General features: G+C 38.4%; 1 protein-coding gene and 1 pseudogene across 1 annotated transcript; one reads left to right on the top strand and one right to left on the bottom strand.

The window, feature by feature from the left end:
• Positions 1-6: 6 nt before the first annotated feature.
• Positions 7-3,172, bottom strand: LOC139813401 (uncharacterized; annotated as a pseudogene).
• Positions 3,173-3,459: 287 nt separating this feature from the next.
• On the top strand, positions 3,460-13,288 carry LOC139813402 (supervillin-like). Its single transcript, XM_071778900.1, has 8 exons — positions 3,460-3,590; positions 3,986-4,152; positions 4,274-4,481; positions 9,457-9,490; positions 9,630-9,831; positions 9,933-10,084; positions 12,115-12,369; positions 13,057-13,288. Exons 3-7 carry the CDS (start codon positions 4,357-4,359, stop codon positions 12,349-12,351), a joined length of 750 nt encoding a protein of 249 aa, XP_071635001.1. The 5' UTR covers positions 3,460-3,590; positions 3,986-4,152; positions 4,274-4,356; the 3' UTR covers positions 12,352-12,369; positions 13,057-13,288.
• The last annotated feature ends 3,522 nt before the right edge of the window (positions 13,289-16,810 follow it).

Below are 16,810 nucleotides of genomic sequence, written 5' to 3' on the forward strand. Positions count from 1 at the left end.
CTTATACTGCTTTCCTTGAGAGTTTAGAATCGGTCCCGTTTCATGAGGTTGTTCAAATAATAATTTATTTCTTGCAGAGTAAGAAAGGCGTGGCATGACTGCCTCTTCCATCACACGGCAAACTATTTGGGAAAGTGTCTTCCCTGGTGCATGCAGCATATGCTTCATGTTTCCCAAGAAACTCTCAAATTTAAATGCACTAAATGCTTCAATATATCCATGTAACAAACAATCCGAAACTAAGTGTTTTAAATGATGTACATTGTATACCACAAAAGCCTGTCTATAATGTTTGAACTGTGCTCTATAAACGTTCTAAGCAATCTATCTGCATCAACAGCATATTCTTTTACCAAAACAGGGTCGACCAAATTCGAATAGCGCAGGCAAATAACAAAAAATTCTGATAAACTTCAGAGTCAAGTTCCCGGAAAATTAAGAAGCCATCATATAACAAAAGCCTTCTAAATTCCGTACCTTTATAGTATTTCCAATCACTTAATCTACGTGGCCTTCTAGCAAAGTCAGAGGGAAAGAAAGGCCGTAGAAAATTAGAAAGATTGTCTATTAGACGAACAACATCGCCACGCAGTTTGTATTTACTAGCCTTAGCACAGCACAGCATTGAAACAATTCGTTTCAAGATTCCTATATATAACAAATGAAAAGGTTCCAATGGAAATTGAGTTAAAGGTTCTAGATGAAGTCTCGTAATTAGTGGAGTTACTCCTTTGTGATATTCTTTATGAGTTTGCTGACGAACAGATTCATCTGTCCGCAAAGGTGCTTCCTCATGAGGAGGATATGTCATTCGATTGTTGAACCAGACACCTTTAACAGTACACCTGTATGACAAATAACGAACATTAATTAAAATATTGAAAACTTAATTTTAAAATCACAAAGGGTGACCCCAGGATGTTCCCCAATTTTTCCACACTCGAATTTGTGGTCATGTTTAGCATCAAATGAAACATCTTGTTAAGCTGATTACAAATATGTCGGTACCAAAGTGTACCTCCATCCCGTTCCCGAGAAAAATCGTTTGAGTCACATATTTTTTAAGAAACAATTTTTTCTCTATCTCTTTATTATTATATATTTTTAGGGTCGCTGAATTCAAATATTTTAGAATTATGAGCTCCACCGTGCGCACGATTATCACACCGTCCGTACTCCGAGGATTAATGGTGCCGTCTGCTGACCTTTGGGGTCTATATTTTCTCGGAATCGGGAAGGAGGTACACTTTGGCACCGACATATATTTGTAATCAGCTTAACAAAATCTTTCATTTGATGCTAAACATGACTGCAAATTCGAGTGTGAAAAAATTGGGAAACATTTATGGGCATTTTTGCGGTCACTCTTTGTTTTAAAATAATCAGTAAAAATTATTTTCTCATATCTACATTTTATATTCAAAAAATATAATAACTTAAAAATATGGGCATAATTAAGCCCCTAAAATCTCTGCAGTTCCGATTTTTTATCTCATTTTTACAGTACAAAATTAAACTTAAAAGATTTGATGTATATTATTACACTCAATTTGAAATAACAGTGCACTATATATTCTACTACTATAAAATATTCGCGTGGCTTTAAATTGAAAAAATGCTCATTCAGTGATATATACATACATATATACACTCACCTTTCGCAAGCTTTACTGCCATGTTGGTTGACTTGTTTCAACCATGTTCTAGCAGGTGCATCGGCAATTACGTTTCTAATTTTAAGTTTGTAACGTCTATTTTTAACACTAAAACCATTTATTAACTCCAAACTTTCATTGATAAAATCTTCCAAGTAGGCATCAAGATCTGGTGGACATTTAGTTTCTCCGCACCATATAGCTATAATAAAAACTTCATTTCTACCAGCTATACATCCAGCAATTGGCCACAAAATATGTCGTATACTTTTATAAGGCGAGAAACCATAAAAAAAACATCAATTTCAATTATATCAAATAATGATTCCAATATTTCTTCGCACAGTACAGTTTTGAGGCCAGAGAGAATACCATAATACCAAAATTGTCCACCGCCTTCTAATTCTCTGATTAATGATACCGTGCTTCTAGGAGTGTTCAAGAGTGTCTGTGCACACCAAGGAAGGAATTTATGACTATGATTCCTTAATATTGTCAGAAGGTCAGACAGTGCATTAAGCGCTATATTTCTTTTCAAAGCCCACACAGTAAGGTCTTGAATTAATTTGAAATCAGAATTTGCAAGTTTACAATCGCTTACAAATTGTTTACCATTTTCATTTTCCTCGCATAATGTATTATCAGTAGAAAGTGTGATATTACTTGAACAAGACTTATTATGATTTGTAATTCTTGCCATTCGTTATAAGTCTCATCATATATAATAGTCGTTTTGAAACTCGCAATCATTGATATCGTTAATAATCGAAGCATCATCTATTTCATTTATTCTTCTTTGATCATGAACTGCAAAACATTCTTCTATTGTATCAATGGTTTCTATCTGAGGAGTCTGTGTTTCTTGTAGGTCTTCTTGTGTAGCGAACTGACGAATATAATTACTTGGATGATTATGATCCTCGGGCATAAAATCTATATTAACAAATAATAAATAGCATAATATCATTATAACTTACATTGGAGGAACAAAAATCATTATAATAACTATAATAGGTATACCATTAGAATGTTTATAGTTGCTCATCAGATCATTACAAAAACTGATACTTTTATTAGTATTGTCCTCATGTATAGATTGCTGTTCTGTGTTACAATTCTGTTTATTGAAATCATTATAAGTACTCTTCTCAACGAGATGATCAACATATTCTTCCTGTACTAAGCTATTGAGATTCAGATCACATTTTCTCTTCAACTTTTTCCATTCTTTATTCTGATCAATTTTTTTCTTCAACTTTTTCCATTCTAAACTCTACAAATTGCAAAAAAATATAATATTAAATATTATTGCAGCAAATATTATCAATAAAAACTATATAAAGATGCTGCAGATATATAACATATAATGAGCAGAATTTCAATCAAACCTTTTTATACATTGCAATGGAAAGATTTAATTTTTTTCAGTTTCGGAATAGATATACTTATAGGTTATATACTTCTATCACCGTGTCTCCACATCAACTGGGGTCCAGCTTTTTTACACAAATCTTGCACCGTATTGAAAGATATCAAAATATACGAAGGTTATGTACAGATGCCGATAGAACATGAGAACTACAGAACATATTAAAAACTTAGAGTCCGTTCCGTTTCACGCATGATGCGCGCATTGTTTATAGTAAACGTTACGTATGCTATAGATAAATGCGCGCATATGCGTGAAACGGAACGGACCCATAGACATATTTTATTAACATAGGCGCTCGCGGGGAGCGCGCTATCAGCTGCTATCAGCGCTATGTTGCGTCGCGTCGCGTTGTGTGCTCCCGCGTGCGTGCACCGGTTGTGAAGGAGAGTGGACAGAGAGTGACTTTACGCAGCGGATCTCCCAAGAAGAAGAGGTACCTCACGGACAGTGTTTCGATGCGGCACGCTCGGCTGCCAGGCCTCGCGAACAACGCGACGCTCTAGGTATTTCCTCTCCCCCCTCTCTCTCTCTCTCTCTCTCTCGCCGAGATAACCTTGCCAGTTGTTGATACCGCGTTGCGGAGGTCAAACCACGTGCCCGAGCGTAAGCTCCCTCGTCTGTGACATGCGGGATTGACGAGCTCGTCAATCTTTCTTTAGCGGTGTGTCGCTGGAAAAAGTGCGAGACTGAGTGTCTTGACTTAGATGAAATTAAGTGACTTCGATATAATCACATCGCAATCCGAATTGTATATTTTAGCTTTTACTCTATTTTGCTATACTCATGCAAAGATGAAAGAGACAAAAAAAATGAGAGAAAGCAGGAAGAAGAGTATTACTCAAAATATTGGTATGTGTACGCAAATATAACTCTATAATTTAAATCATTTTCTTGACAGATTGCATTGGTACAAAAGCGGAATATACGAACGCAACGTCGACGAGCCACCTCGAGAAACTCTCTTAAGGTTCTCGCGGCACGCACCGATTCGAGATCGGAATTAATACACCGAAATTCGCACGAATATAGCCACGAGTACGACAAAGAACTTAAATATAAAAAAACGTGAGTATATTCACACAAATTCCTCTGCCACATTCTATATCTATATCAATCATGACGTTGATTTTATTCGGATTTCAATTACATATAAAATTAAAATTTAAATCTTTGATCGATATTTCAGTAGCCAAAAACTCGTCTTTCGCCGTCGAGGCTCTCGCCGGATTGGCTTCTACTCTGAAGATTTTAGTACGGTGGCTCTGAGAAATGTGTCGGAAACAAGCGTGTCCACGAATAAATTGCAACCATATAAAGACAATGTTGATATTGGTTAAAGGAAGATGGCACGTTCAAGCTAGATTGGTCGAACCTGTCGCCGAGAGTATCAATAATGGTGATAGTTATATAGATAGATATATTTATTGACTCCCCTCAGGGTTGCAAGGCGTTTTGAAGGGACGTTCCCAACCCTTTACAACTTATATTGTACAATCTCTTAACCTACCTTAGCCTATCTTACATTTAACCTTACATACTAATTGCCCTGCCTATCTTAACACACACACACACACGTTCGCAAGTTCCCTATCTCTGTGGACTTCCGTTTCCGTTTACAAACTCCTCACTCATCCTCTTTCTCTCATTCACTCCTCCCCTCCCCTACCTCCCACTCCCCTCCGTCATCTCCTCCCTCCCTTACTCTCTCTAATTTCCTCAGCCATCTCTCCCCTCCCCCTCTTCCCCCAATACCTCCCCCACCGCTTCCTGCCATGATCTCCCTCCCCCCAATCTGCACAATCTTCCCACACATGTTCCCACGTCTCCTCCCCCCTCCACACACCCTGCACACTTTTCTCTCCTCCGCCATCCAATGTTTCACCCCCCTCATACCACCCCCAGCCTGTATCTAGCCACCCTCTGCCACCTATTTTCTCCCCAGTTCTTTTTTAAGTACTCCGGTATCCCCTCCCCTTTTATCATGCCATACCACTTGTTAAATTTTGCCTCCCCTATCTCCTTCCACCTCTCCTCTCTTTGCATTCTTCTTTCTCTCTCAAGCACGACCTCCCCCCTCTACATCCCCTCCTCCCTCAGCTCCTCCACCTCCTCTATCCTCCAGCCCCTGCTCTCCGCCGCTTCTTTTCTCTCCTCCTCCCATCCCCCTGCTCACCCCTCTTTTCGCCCTCCTCTTTACCTCCTCCCAGCACTCCCTTGCCAGCTCCCCTCCCTTTCCCTCCTCCAATTTTTCTCATACCCCCATGCTCTCATAACCGCCCTTCCTCTTAGTTTCTCCCTTTGTAACTCCTCCCTAATCATATATCCCGGTATACATCTTTCCACTCCCAACACCCACCTTAAATATCTTTCCTGCAATCTTTCTATTTCCCCTCTTCCTCCACCCCATATTTCCACTCCGTAACTTATCACCGTCCATATCAACTTATCAAACAACCATATTCTCCTACCCCAATCCCCCCCAAACCTCCTCTTTCCGATCCCCCATACTTGTCCCAGCAACGCTGCCCCTCTCCTCGTCCTCTCTTTACATGTTCATCCTGCCTCCCATTACATTTACTACATATCCCAAGTAGCAGAATTTTCTCACCTCCTCAATTATCCTACCCTTCCACCTCCAACTCACCTTTTTCCATCTTCCTCCCCCTTTTCTGCATCTCATTACCTTCGTTTTTTCACTGTTCAATACCAATCCCTTTCTGTCCAAATACCCCTCCAGTTTTCCCATCATTCCTTTCATATCTTCCTCATTCTCCGCCAACATCGCTATATCATCCGCATAAGCCAGTGTATATATCTTTCTCCCTCCCAGCTTTATTCCACCCCAGCCCCCTCTTTCAGTTCATCGTCAATGTCCGCCAGCAGCAAGGTGAACAGAATTGGACTTAACGGACACCCTTGTCTGACTCCCCTTCCTGTCCAAAATCTCTCTCCCATCTCCTCTCCCACCCTTACTCTGCATATCGTCTCCCCCAACAGTTCTTTACACCTCTCCACCAAGCCCTCCCTTACTCCCTTTTTCTCATGGCTTCCACCAGAATCCTCCTGTCCACCGAGTCAAAAGCTGCTTTTAAGTCCACGAACATCACCACCATCTTCCCTTTCTTCCCATTTACTTGCCTGTTTATCAGGTAATTCAGTACGTAAATATTGTCCGTGGTCCCAACCCCTCTTCTAAACCCTGTCTGACTCGGTGGCAGCAAGCCCTTCTCTTCAACCTCCTTCCTCAACCTTTCCGCCAACACGGCAGCATACACTTTGTATGCCGTTTGTGCTAACGTCATTCTTCTGTAGTCCCCCACTCTCTCCCCCTCCCCTTTTTTCCTATAGGCACTATAATTTCCTCCCTCCAATCTTCCGGCCAACCCTCTCCTTTCCACACTCTATTGCACACTTCCCATAGCCATTCTTTCACTACCTCCCCTCCAAACTTCCAAACCTCATTTGGAATTCCATCACTTCCCATCGCTTTTCTCTCTCTAAGCTTCCTCACTACCTCCCACACCTCTTCTCTCCTTATCTCCTCTTCCTCCTCCTCCTCCCTTCCCTCCCCTTTCTTGTTTCCATCACCACCCTCCCATTCACTCCTCCCAACAGCTCTTTAAAGTACCCATCCCATTCTTGCATACTAATTCCCTCATTCACCCTCCTTCTCCTCTTTCTCTCCCTGTTTACCACCTTCCATATCTGCCCCTCCGTCCTGACCTCCTTTACTTCCGCTTCCCATTTCTCCACTTCTCTTCTTTTCTTCCTTTCACATAGCTTCTTGTATCGCTGTTTTTCCTCCCTGTAACTGTCCCCCTCTCCCCCTTCCCTTCTCCATTTCCTTAACATGTTGCCAACTCTCTTTTTTTTTCCTCCCTACATTCCTCATCCCACCAGCCCCTTCCTCCGCTTTTTTTGCCCCTCCCATTCACTTCCCTTAATACTCCCTTATCCTCCCCTTCAACCCCTGCCACTCCTCCTCCACTCCCCCTCCCTGAGCTTGCTTGTCCCCCATTAACTCTCTAAATTTTTCCCTGCCTCTTCTGACCAGTCTCCTCTCCCACTTCCGCTCCTTCCCCCCTTCCCCTTATCTATACCTTCCTCCCACCCTTCCACCCACGCCGTCACTGGCTGATGGTCTGAATCGACCTTCTCTTCTACCACCACCCGTTCTACCCTTTCCCTTGTCCTCCTGTCCCCTAACACGTAGTCAATCACCGACTCCCCTCTTCCCCCTGTATACGTCCATTCTCCTTCCTCATCTCCTCTTATTCCTCCGTTAAAAATCGCCCACCTACGTTCCCCCAAGAATCTACACAGCTTTTTTCCCTCCCCATTTACCTTGCCATCCTTCGATCTCCCTCTCTCCTTCCCCCTCTCTTCTTCTCCCTCTTCCACGAACCCCTCTTCCTTTCCGGTCCTTGCGTTAAAATCCCCCCTATCAGCACTCTCACTCCCCTCTCAATCTCCTCCACCCATTCTTTCAGGTCTTCCAACTTCCCGTCCATATCCTTATTTATATATACTCCCACTACCCTCCACCACTCTTTTCCAAGTTTCACTTTTATCGATACTATCCCTTCCTTATCTTTTTTCGTCTTCTCTCTTTCCATCTTGATCCCTACCCTCACCCCTACTATCATTCCTCCTATCGCCCTTCCCTTCCGGCTCTTCCTCCCTGCTCTCTGCACTTCCCATACGTAGCCTCTTGGCATCTTTTCTTTTATCCTTTCCCACCCCTTACCGTCCACCCACGTTTCGCATAACACCATTACGTCCCAATCCTCCAGCCTTTTCCAAAACTCTTTATCTTTATTTGTTAGCCCCGCCACATTCCAAAAGGCCACCTTATAAATTCTACTTCCCTCCTCTCCCTCTCCTCTCTCCCTCCTCTCCCTCTTCCTCTCCCACTCTTCCACCCAGTTCCTCTCTCTTATCCTTCTCAATTTCTGCTCCTCTTTCTTCCCCCTACACCCGTTCCCTCTCCCTCCTCTACTCCCCCTGCCTTTGCTCCTCCTCTCTTTCACTTTCTTTTCCTTTCCCTTGCCCTTCCTCCCAGCACCTCTCTCTGCCATTCCTAAGCACACCTCTTACCTCATCCCACACCCACCATTCCCCCTCTATCCATACCCTTCCCATCCCTATCCGTACCCTTTTACCCTCTCCTCTTGCCTTCCATGCCACTTGGTTTATCTTCCATTTTATCCTTCTTTCCTCCCATGTCAAGTCTTCGTCTATCCACGTATTTCGTCTCTCAGTTTCCACTTATTTCTCATTATTTTCGCCTTCTCTTCTTTACTTCCCACTTTCACCACTGCCATACCCCCTTCTCTCTTCTCCCCGCCTCTATTTTTCTAATCTCCTCTATCTTCACCTCCACGCCTATCTTTTTCATCACCTCCGCCACTCTCCCCTTTATTCCTCCCGCATCTTCCTTCACTCCTTTTATCAGAATGTTTCTTCTCCTTTCTCCCCTCTCCTTTACTTCGTACCTCCTTTCCAGCCTTTCCACCCTCTCTTTCCAATCAGCCTCTCCCCCCCCTCCTCCCTCAACCCTCCTCCGCTTTCCTCTCTACCTCTTCCTCCCCCAAGACCTCCTCCCTTTACCTCCATCTGCATCCCTTCCAACTTTCGTTCCATGTCCTCTATTCTTTCTGAAGCTCTCCTCTCTCCCTTCTCCACATCTCCTCTCTCTCCTTCAGTTCGCTTTTTATCTTCTTTACTTCTTCCATCATTACCTCCTTTTGCCCCTTCGCCACCTCTCTTATCTCCTCTCTCACTCCTCTTAACCCCTCCCTCATCTCCTCCCTTATTCCTCTCAACAACCCCTTCACATCTATATCCTCCCCCCCTGCCCCCCCTGGTGGCGTTTTCACCGTCTTGTTACTTCTCTTCGAGAAGTCCTCGTCCTCTTCCCCCCCCGCACCATCTTCCTTCTCCATTTTATCCTCTTCCTCTTAAACAACTCGTCTATACTCCCTTTCCTCTTGGAAAGCTCATCTAGATTCCCCGTACTTCCGCGTCTCTCTTTCCCAAACCTATCCGCAAACTGCGCCATCTATCCTCTACCCTACGGCCGTACTACTTCCCGCGTTATCCCGAAATCCCCAGAATTCCCTAGCCTTTCACTCTCGCGCTCTCTATCTACGCTTGTCTCTCTAACCTCAACCTTCCCAATTCTCCTCCGCCTCCACGGACTCTCCTCCCCTATCCTCCGCGCTGCCTCCACTCTCACACCTTCCCTTTCCCTCACCGTGCTCACTTCTCACTCGCCACACTCTCTCACTCGCTCTATCTTTCACACTCGCACTTCGCTTTTCGCTCGCAAAAATCGCCAACTCACACCTAACCAACCGGAAACGGAAGTGGTGATAGTTATATATTGGTGACAAAATCAGAGGTAATAATAATAATAAAAGTAGAATATATAGAGAACATATATAATACATTATATAGCCGATGTAAAACATTTACATTCATTCTTTACTGTTCTATTTTCTTCACTAATCGCAAACAAAACTGACTCTCGACGAATACAGGTTTTTAACTACATAGGGAAATATAGCAACATTATCGAAAAAACTCGTGCCGTTGAAATCGCATCGAGTATTCAAGAAAAGGATCTGGGCTGTCAAGCGATCGAAGTAATCACTATAAATGACGATAAACTGACTTGCTCGAGGAATCAAGTTGAAAAATTTTGGAGTTATCTTGGTGTGGTCGACAACGAAAAGTTATACAGTACGTTATTTTCCTTTCTATTTTCGCAGCGTGCGACGATATTTTTGTAAATCGCTACGTATGTACTACATCAATAGTGTATTATAATAATATCATTGCAGTTGTCGATGCTGGCCATCCTGACGAAGACGAATTGTACGAATCTGCCATTATTGATACAAATATGGTGTTCGAATTGAAAGATGAACAATTAGTGTCGCACGAGAAATTCTGGGGTACGCTCCCAAAGATAGAAATGCTCGATAAGAACAAGGTAATTGTAATTTTTTGTTACCGTAAAATCGTATGTGATAAGAAAAATATTCTCGCACAATTAGATTCATGAAGAAATTGCAATTTATTCATCTGGTCTTATTTTTCTGGCATTTGTCTATTTTAATTTTAAGTTTCATTTTTACACGTATAATTTACAGTTTTCAAAACATCTCAATTTTGCGCATGTCTCAACAATTTTTTAATAAATCCACCTCTCTCTCTCTCTCTCCCTCTCTCTGTTTCTAAAGTCAAAATTTTTTTGGATATTAGATTGGTTTCAATTTTGATAACGTATATTGAGAGAAATAGAAAAAAGTATAGTAGAAACAAATCGTTCATCTAAAAAATGAAGGCTTTTTGTAAGAATATATCTCGCGCACATATAATAAACGTAATTCATGCAAGGATTTATGATAAATTATTACGCTAAAAACAATTTTTGGAAAATTTGATTGAATATGCTCAAAATTGGAAACTGTTTCAGAAACTGCCCGCCGTGACTTATAATTTGACTTGAGTTTTTTTTTCGTGTGCGCTCGGAATACATCGTGTGCGTTCGAAACTGCTCGGGATCACGTGTTACGGACGTGCAGACCGCGCGGGTTCGAGCAACAGTCGCTGGTCGCGTGTTTCAATTGTTTCCATTTTTTCATCAGTAGAATCATCAGTAGTGGTGTTGTAATTTAAGGTTAAATATTGTGATAATAATGAACATGAGTGCAAAAAATATTGTGAAAGCACCTGCGGACAAGCCGGTGAGTAGATAAGAAGACAAAATGTGCGTGTGTGTGAGATAGAAAGTGAGTGAGTGAGCGAGCGAGCGAGTGTGTGAGAGAGAGAGAGAGAAAAACAGAGATAAAGAGAGAGAGAAAATATTTATGGACATATAGAAATATCTGGACAGAACATATAATAAAATATTTCTTTGGACGAGGAAAGAGAAACTTTTATTGAGGGGTTAGGGAAAAATCTATTAACCCTAGAGAGTCTTTCTGGGGTGATACGTCACCCCACGCGAAATTTAAATTGCGCCCCTGCCTTAGGAAGGTTAGTTTTCATACCGAGACCCTAACCATAATTCAGTTTAGTCATCCGGCAGTCGACCTCCGTCATTCAGCGAGTGCGTTAGATCCGTGCAGTAGCTGAAAACCGAAAAAGAAAATCGTTTGGGGTGACGTATAACCTCCTTTGGCCGTTTACGTTCAACATTTACCACAGTAAAGTATATTTCAGATTTTTTGTGAAAATCGGTAACGAAAAATTATACACTTTATAGCACTCCCCGGAAAATTCTACCCCTGTTTCATATATAATGTTTAAGATTCGGTCAATTATTTCATTTTTGCTGTTCTTGCACAGCAACTGATAAAAACTTTGTAAAGTTTTTGTGGAGTTAATTTTACTGTTTCCATATACTTTTATAACTTTTGACTACCTTTCAAATAAATAATAATCGACAGAATCTGTTTTACTTTCCATTTCTTGTGATTTTTCCCATCCGACAGTTTTTCATCATTTCCTCTATTTCAGATGTTCAAAGAAATATGTTTTTTTTTTAAGAAACGAAAAAATCGCTTACATGCCCTTGAAGGTTGTCTATTCGTCTTTCAAAATCCGTTGGAATTTTTAAAATCGGTGAATTTTATGAAAAAACTACAGCATTTTTTATAAAAATAGTCATTTCAGCCTACGTTTTGGTTTTTTTTTCTTGTTTTTCGAAATTTGTTTACTGTTTTTTTTTACTACCGCAAATTGATGACTACTATCGTCTTCCCTATTAAAAAACAAACAAAATTATCTATTATAAAGTTATCTAACAACAATAGAATATTATACACGCGGTACAAGTTTGGGGTATTTTTATACCCCGCTTGGCCTTTCACGTATGAAAAAATTCATAAAGACTCTCTAGGGTTAATGCTATCTTGATTGATCAAAATCCTCATTTCTCCTTAAGCTTTAATTCCACGGAAATATGATCGGTCCAGATATTCTTACGCCTATGTAATAATATGTATTTTATTGCAGTATGCTGTACTCGAGTTGCCTGCGGATGATGCAGATGACTTTGAGTCAATTGAATATTATGCCGTGCCAGCCTGTACTGCATGGTTAGAGAATATCAGTATTAAAATGAGTAAAATAAGTGGCAAACAAGCTACATTTGCAGGTGCATGCAAATGGCCTGATGATGAATCTAAGTTAAGTAATTATCTAGAAAAAAAAAGAAGCCAGCAAATACTTGGATTACATATAAAAATGTAAAAATTCTGAAGTTTTGTAGTATGTATCTTATTTTATGTATGTTTCAATGTTATGTGTGCCATAATTTGTACTAACAATCTATTAAGTTCCGTTTTTTCTTGTCTTGTTTTGTTGAAAAGTTTGCATTTTCATCTTGGTCTCTCAGGTTTTCGAAAAAATTTTCAGTTTATATAAGAAGCAATTTTTCACTACGCTTGGTATATAGACTATACATATTTATTATGACAGAAATAGTATAAAATGAGCAACATAACATTTTTTTTTATAACACACTGCTTTTCTCTGATTTTTATTTCATATATAATATCAAATATTGTAAGAAAAGATATCAATCACACATAATTGCATTACAAAAAATGTAAAGTGTACAGGATTGCTTTTTGCACAAAAGTATGAGATAAGAATAGATATATATAATTTTGTATATATAATAATACATTTTGTATTTTGTAAAGTTTTAACACCAAACTTGTAAAAGCTATCTCTCTTTATACTTTCCATTTTTTATTCTGGGTTGACAGAAATTTGTGATGACTGATATAAAAATTTTTAGTGCTCTGAAATGAATTGTGTATAGCTTCTTTTATCATAAATATTTTAGTAAATGTCTCTTTTACTAAGTAATAATTATCTGTAAAACAACAAATTCATTTATATGATTAAAGTATCGCATTTCTCTGCTTTTTTGTTTAATTGCATGTATAGAATCTGTAAGACAAGCTAAAGAGGAGGTGGAAAAAGCCTTAGATGTCTCTGATCTATCACACTCTGATAGAGACAAATCTACAAAGCGCCAACGATTTGTTACTGCAAGATATAGTCCTCCTTCGAAAGAAATATCATACAATCGACACAAAAGGCACAATATACGTACTGATGATTCGGATACTGAATCTGAGTTCAAAGCACCACCTGTGCCGGGCTTGAAAATAAGTGGTTGGTTTTTATTTTATTTTTATTATATATATATATATATATATATATATATATATATATGTGTGTGTAGGTCCAGAGGTATGTTCCGGGACTGTTTACGTTTTTTGAAATGTACAGTCCTGGAATATAACGCATATATATGTAATCAGATTCAAAAAACTGTCCCGAAAATTGCCGTAGGACATGAATTTTTTCCAGGACAGTCCTGGAAACTGCCAAATGTCCCGGAATATACCGATATCAAAAATAAAAGTCCTGGAACATACTTCCGGACCTACATATATATATATATGTCAATCGACTATTTTGACGACATCGGTAAACTTTCATATTTTATTGCATACAAAGGAGTACATTGATATCCTCATGCATACATCGCATCTGCTTTTGAGATAAAATGCACACATGCGTATGTATAAGCCAGTTTTCTATAGATCGATTAGTACAGCGACAGGACAAATGTATATACAAATACATTATACAAATTGATTATTTTGACGACATCAGTAAACTATCACATTTTATTGCATACAAAGGAGTACATTGATACCCTTACGTATACATCACATTTATTTTTGAGATAAAATGCACACATACATATGCATAAAAAATTTTCTGCAGATTGATTAGTACAGCGACAGGACAAATATGTATACAAATGCATCCTACAAATTGACTATTATGGCGACTATTTTAATAGTGTATGCACCCAGGTAGCAAGATGACGTCTAAAGACGTCTTAATGACATTAAAGGACATTATTAAGACGGAATTAATACGTTATTTGTATATATACATACAACATGGCCCGTATTCAGTATGCGCTTATAACGAAGTTAGAGCGCTATTACGTCATTCTATTTTTATCCTTCATTAGACAAATAAGGACAGAATAACAAAATCGCGCTAATATCGTTAAAAGCGCGTTCTGAATATGGACCCATGTATTTCAATGTTGTCACAGCATTATACTTTTACATCAAGAAATAAGACAAAACATATAATAAGAAAATAGACATGGCTATAAAATAAAAAAACTTTATTTTTTTGATTGTTTATTTGTTTAGTTAGCCATTTTCGCTTTTAGGACTCAAGCTTGCATTATGCAAGCATAAACTTGCATAATGTATAACACATAAGACAATAAATCAATAAGAATCTTTTATTTTTAGCTTGAAAAAATAAACTGATTAGTTTATGCATTATGTATTAAGCGTTATGTAAAAGTCTGTGCTTCTTCTTATATTAAAAAGAAGTTTTTTATTGTAGCCTAGATATATAGTTTTAAGGCGATGCTGGAGTTCAATGACGTAAAAATTAATTAACAAGTCTGTTTTACCAATTAAACGTGATATTTTTCATACAAGGAATCTTTTCGTTAATTTTTTTAACTCGTGACATTTTATATAAAATTTTTATACGTTGTACGTATAAAACAAACATAATTCCAACTTGGGATTACATGAAAAAATAACACTGTGCTTTTAGAAATGAGTTAGAAGCTTTAAGCTGGATGCACAATACAAAGGTACAGGCAACAGGAATAGGGGATAACATAGGCAATAGATTTTTAACCTATTGGAAGCCGTGTATCAATGTTACAACATATAGATTACATCAATGTGTAACTTTATCGTAAAAGAGCGTTTACACGGCATTTAACGTCAGTAGTTATAACTTATAACATCGATGTTATAACTTTGGCGTAAATTGAGCCGTGTAAACGTAGTCTATGATGTCCACCTGACTCTGCATCTGACAAGCACAATGACTATATGTTTACTTAGGGCCTAAGCAGAATGGCTGTCTCGGCAGTGTTTTATGCCTTAAGTCTTTGTCTATGTAACGCACAATGCTGTACAGTATTGTGCGTTACATAAGACAAAGACTTAAGGCATAAAACATTGCCGAGACAGCCATTCTGCTTATGCCCATAGCCTAATTTACGCCGAAGTTATAACATCGATCCAACCATATCTAAAAAAGAGATGTAAAGTCGATACTCGAATCTATCGAAGTTTATTGTTGTGGCTTTTCCGCGATGCCGATTGGTTCTCTCGCTGCGCTTATTTCATTTGCAGCTGTCATCGTATATTTTGACAGTTATGTATATCAAGGTCTGTACCGATTAAACGCACAATCATACTTTTCTATTTTTTTTGCTTTTTTTATACAGAATAAAAAATCCTTCAAAATAAGAGAAAATGCGTAAATAAATGTGGACAAATACAAAACAATATAAAAAAACCAAAAAAATTTTTGAATTACAATTTTCTGTTACCTGCACCTAAGTTAATGTTAGGTTAGGTTATTTCTTTACGTGATATAAATGATTTTAAGTAATTCAAATTGAAAGTATCTATCCATATTTGAATAATATATAAGAATATTGTAAAGGCTTCTGCACAATGAAAAATATAAGGAACAAGGAATAGATATTAGCGATTAGGACTAAAGAATCAAGAATAAAGTTGAATGCACGATGAAAAATACAGGCAACAGAAATAGGGAATAACACAGGCAATAGATTTTTAACCTATCAAAAGCCATGTATTAATGCTACACCACCTTTATTCCTAATTTCTTATTTCTAATTGCTAATATCTGTTCCTTGTTTCTTATATTTTCCATTGTGCAGAGGCGTTAAGGGGATCCTATAGCGAAGTCCGAACTTCCTCGATGTCGATAATGTCAACATTTCTAATCCTGTTTTCTCTATATCTGTCTTTGTATAACTATAGTAATCTGTCCTTGTTCGATCGCTGCGCCATCTTTTGCTACACGCAATACTGCTTATCCTATCAACCTGCACATATAAAAGTTAAAAGCATGGAAAATTTTTTCTAGGCTTTTAATTTTAGTTCTAATTGCGTGATATTGTTCTTAAATGTTTTCCCTAGAGGGCTTGTAAATCTCATTTTGTATATATATAAACTGTAGTATTTTTGTATAAGCAAATATTGTCATCAGTGACAGCTCTAGGTGTCCAAATTTTCAATTTTTTTTGTTTTTGATGTAAAACCAACCTAAGCCCTCAACATTTTTGTGCGTACTTTAATTCTGTAAAAGAATTTTGCAATTCCGTAAAGCCAATTAAAAGTTGTATGCTTTTAACTAAATGTTAGTAATTACTGTCACTATAGGATTCCCTTAAAACTTTCACAGTTTATGATTTTGAAGCTTATAAGAGAAATAAACAGAAAATATCGGTATACAGAGCGGTAGTACAGACGACTCCAGCATCATTTTAACATAAAAATTTACGGTATTACAAGCATCTTTATTTAATATAAATGCACTTACAAAAAATGATTGCTATGTACTTACATTTAAAAATATAATCTAAAATCTATTTATATTAAAATGATTTCCTTTTCTGTCATACTAAGTATAGATAACGATAACGGAAACAGTGAATTAGAGTACGTGTCATCAGAAAATGAATGTACATTATCAGATAATAATATCGGTCCATATAAAAAATCAGCTGGAAGAAAATCTATATCCTCACAATCCAGTTTAG

This window comes from Temnothorax longispinosus, chromosome 5 (genome assembly GCF_030848805.1).
Source record: "Temnothorax longispinosus isolate EJ_2023e chromosome 5, Tlon_JGU_v1, whole genome shotgun sequence".
NCBI lineage: Eukaryota > Metazoa > Arthropoda > Insecta > Hymenoptera > Formicidae > Temnothorax > Temnothorax longispinosus.

Coding starts and splice junctions, on each gene's coding strand:
- LOC139813402 (XM_071778900.1), top strand. CDS start 4,357: ATGTGTCGGAAACAAGCGTGTCCACGAATAAATTGCAACCATATAAAG. Junction 4,482..9,456: donor GTCGCCGAGAGTATCAATAA/TGGTGATAGTTA, acceptor CGGAAACGGAAG/TGGTGATAGTTATATATTGG. Junction 10,085..12,114: donor AAATGCTCGATAAGAACAAG/GTAATTGTAATT, acceptor ATTTTATTGCAG/TATGCTGTACTCGAGTTGCC.